This window comes from Vespula pensylvanica, chromosome 23 (assembly GCF_014466175.1).
Source record: "Vespula pensylvanica isolate Volc-1 chromosome 23, ASM1446617v1, whole genome shotgun sequence".
Lineage (NCBI taxonomy): Eukaryota > Metazoa > Arthropoda > Insecta > Hymenoptera > Vespidae > Vespula > Vespula pensylvanica.
The window spans coordinates 1,678,557-1,688,447 of NC_057707.1; the positions used below are offsets into that span (position 1 = coordinate 1,678,557).

Sequence of the window (9,891 nt, forward strand, 5' to 3'; positions counted from 1 at the left end):
AAATCGTATTCATCGTTGGTCTGTAATTTTCTTTCCTATACATATTCATTATAATCCTACGATATCCTGTTAGAACGTGGAATTGAAAGGTATGAATGGTGAGAACTTTCAATTAAATATAAGTTCTCTCTATAATTCATTGTAATCGTAAACCTTTTCTAATGATATTCATTAATACGTAATTATAAAGACAAGATTTTATATCGAAAGTTTATCGCCTCACATATAAATAACTTTCCTCGAAACAATGCTACGTAACTATTGTACAGTGCATCTTTTCAAATTAGTAATATGTGAATGTAGGAGTGATTTCGTAAAAAGAAGAATTATAGAAAAGAAGAGAGATTTTGTCTGTGTGTCTGTGCTTGTGTATGTGTGTTTACTTACGAATGTATGCATCTAAAAAGAATAAAGGAGATGATCGAGAGAGACAAAATTATTGCTATTATTATTGCGAAAGATGAATGATTTTGAATTCTTGAGAAGCCCTAAAAAATTTGATGTTGTGTATAATAAATTAATAACATCCTAAACAATGGTACTCTCTGTAAATAGTGAAAGAGAAAAGACAAAGAGAAACAAAAAAAAAAAGAAGAAGAAGAAGAAGGTGATTAGAAAAATGTCAAGACGAGAATTCTACAGAGTTACGCGATGTCGTTGTAAAAAAAAAAAAAAGAGAAAAAAAGAGAGAAAAAAAAAGTACATGGAGATAAACGAATCGGTGAATATTGTACGTCTGTATAATCGTTTGTCAAGCAATGTATCTTATTATACTGGATAATAAAAAAAAAGGAAAAAAAAAAAAGAGAAAAAAGAAATCATTAAAATCTAACTTTAGAATCTTGTCTACTTTTTTCTTCCAGTTGAATCTGTGTTATTGTAATATGAAATTTCTAACAGGAGAATATAACTTATCAGAAGGTGGTATGATTTTCCATGCCACTTCTTCAAGTATCATGTAATTCAGATGCAAAATTCGATTCGTGTTTCGATGTGATTATGGGAAAGTAAAATGGGTCTTTAAACAGTCTCAAGATTTAATTTTAAAAATCTAAAAAAAAGAAAAAAAGAATCTATTTGTTTTAGAATTTAGTTACGAACTATAAATTAAAAAGCGACTCTTCGTTATCAACTATAAGATAAAACGTAATATAAAATTTTCAAAGTTTTCTTGTTAAAAATTATTATCAAGGCTGTCGTTGTCCATCATTCTTAATTTTATATTGGTTCATACCAACGATAAGAACGAACGTAATTTTTTATTAAAACGTAATTTTTATTAATTAAAAAAAAAAAAAAAAAAAATCTTCTTTTAATAAATGGTACTTTTTCGAAAATATTTTATGCGCTATCTACGAAGTAAAATTTTCAACATTATTTTTTTTCTCGTGGTTTCACTAATTTTCGTATTAATTTTATGTATTATCTTTTATTCATTTATATCGTAAAATAAATGCGTACCGTCGTTGCGTCATATTTATCATGGATTATTGCGATAGGCATGCAACCATTAAAAAAGGGATATAAATGTGGCAGAATGAAAAGTTCGGTATATACGTAGATTTACTGACACTCTATTTTAATTCATACAATAATCCGATAGTTATGTTAAGTACGAGTGGGATATAATCTACAAAAGTTTATAGACCCGTTCCACACTTGTGCTTGTAGTTCATATTTTGTTCATATCACTGAAATTATAGACGCTTCGAATAAACGAATGCTGAATGCTGAACAGCTTTAACATTTTATGAATTTGTTTAACATAATATCAATCTAAAAAATCTACGGAATATTTGTAATATCTATACAATTTATAAGTTTTAAAGTTGCATAAATCGTAATTGCAATAATGTATTGCAATCAGATAATGTATTGTTTCAATTAATTAATTAATCAATCAATTAGTTCTTAGACACTTTTTATAAGCATTTATAACATTCAAGTAGATCTAAAGAATTTATAGAATATTCTCAATACCTTCATTTTAATAAAAAGAAACGATCAATTAGAAAAAAATATTTAATGGTGATAAAAATATGTTTCATTATGATATTAACTATAGTAATGATTATAGTCAGCTGTATCATGAAACATATAAGGAAGATTCCTTGATTATCGACTAATGATAAATGATGATAAATGAACCAATAATAGTAGATTTCTTCTGTTATCGACCGAATGGCTACATTTTTCAACGAACTTTAAAAATTTTATTATTTCCAATTTAGTTTTCACTGAACATTAAGGTACTTAAATTTTAATTTGCTAATCACATTGCAATAAATAAATAGGCATAAATAGAAATCTAAAGTAATTTTTTGGATGAAGACATTGAAACATTTTGAATTTCTTTATTATTCTTACTCGTTCTTATTTATCCTCATTTATTCTTATCTTTATATATTCTATTTTTACTTATTCTTATTAACTTTCAATCATTCTTATTTACATTTTTCAGATTAAATACTATATTTTCTATTCTACTTACATTCACTATTACATCCATGTATTTCAAAATTCAAGATATGTACCATTGCTTTTTTTCCATTATTATTTTCTATTATTATCTTTTATATGTTATACATTCTGTCACAAGTGATATCGAGTCAATTGCGTTTAATTATTTCTAAGTAAGTTTAATTTAGAAATGAAAAATAAGTTTGTACGATTAACAAACACTTTTCAATTAATCGTTTCTCTTGCTTGTCTCCTCCTTTTGTAAGATATATCACTATTTTCACTAAATAAAAAACTTTCTGTCACGCACTAACTCGATTCTTAGGTTACGCGTGAGCGGGATATAACTTACACAAGTTTATACACCGATGCATAGGTGCATAGTGCGGGGACAGAAAGTTTCCCCCATTGCACTTGTAGTTCATATCTTATCCACAAGCGTCGCTGAAGTCACATATATGCTACGACCAAAAGATGTTGAACAGCCTTAAGTTTTCAAAATTGACAACTCGCGTAACAATAGTTAACGTTTAATACCATTATATGCATATTCACATTCCTCAATTTGAAGAACTACGATCGTATCGAAACACTTGCAAAAACATTATCCCAAAAAAAAAAAGAAAAAAAAAAACAAATTGTAATATGAAACGACTAGAAAAACGACCATGTATTTTCAACGATATTATCAAAAAGAAAAAAAAAAATAGTACCTTTATTCGCAATGAACGTTAGTTCGAATTGATAAATCGAAAGAATATTCGATGATGCAATTACAAATACGCGACGAATGAAACAACTGCCGCCGTTCGATAATAAAAATAGTATTAGTATCGTTTTATCAATGATACTATAGGTTATGAAATAGCGTCTGACGAGATGCGGGAAAATGACGAAAGAAAAAGAACGGTCGGTAAAGAAGGATATACGCCAATGTCGAAGTGACTTTTCTAGCGCTCTTTTTTAATTCGAGGAATTCGCCGCAAGGGGGTGCTGGGATTGCCGGCGAATAGTTGAAACACCGGCGCACGATGTTAAGACGGAAGAACATATGTTTAAAGACTGTGGCGCACGCGCAGTCACCGCTTCCGCGACGTACCTAGCCATCTTTCCAGTCAAGCAAAAGTGAATTGTTTTCAGCCTTAGTCTTATTTAACGGAACTTTTATTAATGTCAGAGCCACAGTCCGCGCTTCTACTACGAAAACAATTAGCAGGTATCCGTATATGTGTTTGAGTGTTAAATGGTGCCGTGTATATCGGTGCGCAACAAAAAGTACGGAGAGGGAGCGAGAGCAAAAAGAGAGAGAGACAGACGGATAGAGAGTGATCAGGGATAGAAAGAGAGACAGACAGACAGAGAGAGAGAGAGAGAGAGAGAGAGAGAGAGAGAGAAAGAGAAAGAAAGAAAGACAGAGAGAGAGAGAGAAAGAAAGAGCATGATGATAAAGAGGAAGAAGATGAAGAAGAAGTTAACCCTTCTTCCTTAAAATATTTGTAAGACAGCCAAAAACGCTATGCATTTCTTTCTCTCTCTCTCTATATATACATACATACATACATGTATGTATGTATGTATATATATATGCATGTATATATCCTTCTTTAGCCTTTCAAATAGTCTCAAAGAAGATACATTCCCCGGGATTTGGATCGAGTGTTCTTCAAATTTGCAATTCCACGATGCAAAGAGGAATTTTCTTTCTCTCTCTCTCTCTCATTCTCATTCTCATTCTCTTTCTCTTTCTCTCTTTGACGAGAACGACGACGCGCGTGCGGGCTCTTTTAACTCGTGCACGGCCCTACGACTTCGGCACGGCCCTTATTGCGGCTTGCGATCGGGGCGTGAAAATCAATAACGTGCTTGCGAAAAGGAGATCTCGACATTAACGGCAGCGCGGACCGGACCAACGAACGAACGTTAACCTCTCGCACGATCGAATCATCCCAAGAAGATGTCTTCTCTCTTTCTCTCTCTCTCTCTCTCTCTCTCTCTCTCTCTTTCTTTCTCTCTCTCTCTTATTCTCTTTCTTTCTTTCTATTTCTATATCTCTTTCTTACTCTCTCTCTCTCTCTCACGCTTCTTCACTTTGTTTTAATTCTGATTTTTCTTCTCTTCTCTTTTCTTTTCTTTCCTTTTTTTTTTTCACTCTCTTTCATTCTCACAAGGACGACAACGAGAAATGCCGACAGTTAATCGTCTGTCGCATGAGAATACTCTTATATTGCCCTCTCCTTTTTTTTTCTTTTTCTTTTTCTTTTCTTAACCCTTCTCTTTTGCTTTCTCTATCTCTCTATTTCTATCTTTATTTCTCTTTATCTATTTCTCTCTCTCTCTCTCTCTCTCTCTCTCTCTCTCTCTCTCTCTCTCTCTCTCTCTCTCTCTCTCTCTCTCTCTCTCTCCGAAAAAACAATTCAAAAATAATCATCGTTTCCCGGCACGTTTTATTTATAGCACGTAGTGCCTCGTGTATGTGCAGGCTTTTTCCTTGAAACATATATCTACGAATACCTCGTGTTTTTGCACTTGGTAACGCCTTAGAAAAAGGAATACCGATGAAGGAGCGAGACGAAGAGAGAGAGAGAGAGAGAGAGGGAGGGAGGGAGGGAGAGGGAGACAGACGAATCTGTCGTGTGCGACGAAGGTCAACCGTCTTTGTCAGGACCCATTCGTGCATCTCTTTCTTTCTTCCTTCCTTTCTTTCTTTCTTTCTTTCTCTTTCTTTCTTTCTTTCTTTCTTTCTTCTGTCTACTTCTTTTCTTTTAATTTCATATATTTTTGTCTCCGATTCTTTTCTTATTTATCTATTTATTTATTTATTTATTTATTTATTTATTTATCTCTTTGGTTATACGCGTACAATATTTAAATACGTATGAAACGCGATATCTGTTCGTTCGTAGCCATATTTTATAGGTTATAATTTTTTAATTTTTCGCCTTCCTTTGTCCCTGTCGTGAGGTTCAATGGTTCTAAAAAAAAATGAAAGGGAGGAGAAAGATTTCGTTGGTATATTCCGTAGACAATGCTGAATCACCGTCGTATACCACGATGACGATTTCTATTCAACTACTCTGTCTATTTAAACATTGACTCTTCCTTTATCCTAACCTCTAAGATTGATTTTAATATTTTGCTGTGTGACTGAGAATGTAAAGGAAGTAAAGAAATGTTAAACCTTCCAATTCAAACGCAATTCTATTGATATTCTTTTTTATATATTTGTATATATGTATGTATATATATATATCTTATTTTGACAGAATTATTATTTATGACACTATAAGTTTTTGCTCAATACGTTCCGATAATAACGCTGTTCGTATTGTCTATTCTGTTATTTCTCTTGTTTATATTTCTCGACCTTTGGTCGATATCTTATTATAAGCAAAATCGTTGGATATCGAACGCTATTAAATCATAAGGCTTGTCTAACATTCTGTTAGCTCTGTCTTTGTTTTTCCTTATTAATTTTTGAATAGGGACCGTTACGATGAAGATTCTTTTGTAATTCTATTTTGATAATAAAAGCAATCTATGTATTATTTCCGCAGAGTTAAATAAAAACCCAGTGGAAGGGTTTTCGGCAGGCCTCATTGACGACAATGATATTTATAGATGGGAAGTACTTATTATTGGACCTCCGGATACGTTATAGTAAGTAAATTGACATCAATTTTAAATGTATAACACGTTTAAGTGTTTACTAATTCAATTCTCTGTTATATATTTATAGCGAAGGTGGATTTTTCAAAGCACATTTACAATTTCCAAAAGAATATCCACTTAGGCCACCAAGAATGAAATTTATAACTGAAATTTGGCATCCAAACAGTAAGTATTTTGCAAAACAATCGACGTTCTGCCTTGTTTTCTTTTTTCTTCGTTCTTTTTTTTTTTACATAATCTATATCATGTGAGATTAATCATTGTATGTTTTTTTCTTATTATCAGTCGAGAAAAATGGTGATGTATGTATATCGATTTTACATGAGCCTGGAGATGATAAATGGGGCTATGAGAAAGCGTCGGAACGGTGGTTGCCAGTTCACACAGTCGAGACTATTCTCATAAGCGTTATTAGTATGCTCGCAGATCCAAATGACGAAAGTCCTGCTAACGTGGATGCTGCCGTAAGTATAATACATAATGTTCTAATAATAATAATAAAATTAGATTTTATTTTGATAATTTTACATTGTATTATTAATATAGAAAGAATGGCGGGAGAGTTATACAGAATTCAAACGAAAGGTGGCAAGGTGCGTCAGAAAAAGCCAAGAGGAGTGTTTGTAGGGGATGAATAAATATTCAACTGGAAAGACTTATTTAATTCTGGTAAGTATATTGATTACATTGATTGATATATTGATTAATAAGTTTTGTTAGCTCGTAGGAAAAATAAACATTACTTTTATTAATGTTTCTTTTTACGTAGGCAATTTTAATTCAGGGAAGCCGTAAGCACTGGAAGAAAGAAACCGATGCTCGACATAAAGCTAACGGATAACAGTGCCACTAAAAACGGATTAAGCCTGACCCATCCTTACGCTGAGAGAGGGGAAAAGAGCGTGTGAAAAACTAAGACAAATTCGCACGTCTCTATCGAATCAATTAAAGCCACACCGTCACCGATGTACCATCCATCGATATATGAAGATCATGAAGAGAACACATACACAGCTCACCTTTTTCATAATAAACAGCTAAAACTAATTTACACGTATACATAATGCAAAAAAATCATCTGTACGATTATTACCTTAATATTAATAGTTAATGTAAACTTAACTTCCCCACTTCTCCTGTACCCACGATAAATCCCATCGCCCTCCGCCCGAAGAAAAAACAAAAAAAAAAAAAAAAATAAGAAAAAAAAAACAAAACCTTGTAATTTAAAATAATACGTTTATGTTTATCGATCAATAATAATTCCTTAGTGTCGTTTCGTATTTTCTTACTTTCGTAAATATATATAAATAAATTTTTGTAAAGTTCGAAAAACGGGATATACTACAATCGTTGAATGTAATGTCAGCAAAATGGAAGAAGAAATACATGCGAATTAATTGTAAACTGTTGCGGATGAAATATTGTCAGTTAATAATAATAATGATAATGATAATGATAATAGACAGCGTATTAAAAACGCAACGATGTAAAAACAAAAGAAAAAGAAAGAAAAAAAGAATGTCAAATTCCGCAGATTCGTGCGTTGCCAAAATAATGATGAATTCTAATCGAAGTGATAATAATACTAGTAATAACGAATAATAATAATAATATTATTAATAATAATCTACTATTGTCAGCTAGCGAACATTTTACGTAAGAATTGGGTACAATTTGTACTAACTTTTGAATGGTGCCACCATATTGACGAAACAAGTCGCTGTTTATCTTCTTCCCTTCTTTTAAATCTGAAGTTATACGGTTATACGCCATAGGAAAAAAAAGAAAGAAAAAAAAAAAAAAAAGGTTTAACTTAAAATCGAAACGATTTTTGTCCAACTTTACATCATTTGGTATTGTCAATTAAATTTTAAAACTGAAGTGCAGAAACTGCTTATATCAATCACGTTATACCCAAATATATCTTGATCGAATATTAGATTCTATTTGATAAGAAAAAGGAATACATTGATTCCATTCAAGATTCCAGTTTTTTATATGTCTGTATTAAAGTAGTATAATTAAACTTTGGTAATAAGATTTGACACACACACACACACACACACACACACACACAGACAGAGAGAGATACAAAATGAAGGTTTAGGATAAACGTCGAATGACGTTTAATATTTTTCTTTATTTAACATGAACGAGTGTTTATACGTACATACATACATACATACATTGCGAGATTCACGATTAGTTTTTATTGAAATTTATTATTCGATTTGATGGTATTTAACTGAAATGCAGCGGATTTTTCTTCCGTTGAAATAATAACACAACGATGATGTATTAATTATTAAAAACGTCATCATTTCGATAGGTTTAGCTTTAATCTTTTACATGCGTCATATGAACGACGAAGAAAATGTAAGTAGAAATATTCAAAGTCTTTTACATTAAATTAATACGTACGATTCTGATATACATAGATCATAACTCGTGATCTATGATACTGTTAATTTAAATTGTAGCAAAGATTTCAATGTCGAACATCGACTAACTCAATGAATTATAATATACGTTCTATTGTATATTTGTAGAACTGATTACTAAATATGATCCTGCTTGTAAATCAAGACGTATAAGAAAAGCGACTGTTTTTTTAGGAAAGCAACAATAATTCAATAATTCTTTTATACCGACTAGAATTTTATTCGCAATTCCGCGTTATTAAAAGACTGTTGATGACATTAATGGAAATACGGAACTATTGAAGAAAAGTAAGGAGTTTTAAGTGAAAATCAAAAGCTAAATGATGATTTTTTATTAAATTTTCTAACAAAGACTGATTGACAGTCGTATGAATTGTGTATGTAATGTTTGTAAATTATATATATATCATATATATATCATATATATCATATATCATATATATATTGTAAATGTATGAAATACAACTAAACGTTAAGGATACATACATACGTAAATGGAAGTATAATAATAAATAAAATAAAATGACGCTTTAAGAAAATTTTATATAATTAATTTCTTTAACTAATTCGTTATTTATTAAATTTCTTTTTTATTATTATCCTTTCATTGATAACTCTTTCGTTAATTATTTAATATATATTTATAATAACTAAATCGTATAGTAAAGTATTTGATTTATATATATATATGTGTGGTAAATGAATATCTACTTTATCGACTACCAAATTGAGACTAAATATTAATATTAACTGAGGGTATCATAACCGACCGAATGATTTTCACTTACCGACAGGCACCTATGGTGATTTTTATCGAATAATTTCTACTTTATCGGATCACATAAATCGTATAGATCACATAGATCCTATAAAAGCAATTCTTCTATATTTGTATAAATTACTTTTTCGCAACCGATTAGATTCATCTAGCTTCGTCAAAATTCTTAGAATCGTTTATAAGATAAAATTGATTGATATCACTCGTTATATCATTATCGCAAAAATAATTACTACTATTGTTATTTAATATACTACAATTTCGAAACGAATTGGTTCGTATTAAAGTATAACACTTATCATTTTGACTTATAAACTTTTAGAGAAAAGAAGAAAGAAGACATTGATTAATAATGCAATCGTCAATGCGATCTTATGCCAATATTTACAGGATTAATGCAGGATAAACATTATTGTTATAACATTACAAAATAGTAAAAGAGATTTAGTTCGATAAAAAAACGAAAAAGAGATTCGACGAATCTTCATCGTCGTTTCAATTCCATTTAACTCCATTATCCATACATAGGGAATAATAATA

General features: G+C 30.8%; 1 protein-coding gene across 1 annotated transcript; it reads left to right on the top strand.

Moving 5' to 3' along the window:
- The first annotated feature begins 3,518 nt into the window (after positions 1–3,518).
- Positions 3,519–8,018, top strand: LOC122636775 (ubiquitin-conjugating enzyme E2 G1). Its single transcript, XM_043828388.1, has 6 exons — positions 3,519–3,676; positions 6,015–6,117; positions 6,197–6,294; positions 6,415–6,593; positions 6,676–6,798; positions 6,899–8,018. Exons 1-5 carry the CDS (start codon positions 3,631–3,633, stop codon positions 6,754–6,756), a joined length of 507 nt encoding a protein of 168 aa, XP_043684323.1. The 5' UTR covers positions 3,519–3,630; the 3' UTR covers positions 6,757–6,798; positions 6,899–8,018.
- Positions 8,019–9,891: the final 1,873 nt, after the last annotated feature.

Coding starts and splice junctions, on each gene's coding strand:
- LOC122636775 (XM_043828388.1), top strand. CDS start 3,631: ATGTCAGAGCCACAGTCCGCGCTTCTACTACGAAAACAATTAGCAG. Junction 6,118..6,196: donor GGACCTCCGGATACGTTATA/GTAAGTAAATTG, acceptor ATATATTTATAG/CGAAGGTGGATTTTTCAAAG. Junction 6,295..6,414: donor TGAAATTTGGCATCCAAACA/GTAAGTATTTTG, acceptor TCTTATTATCAG/TCGAGAAAAATGGTGATGTA.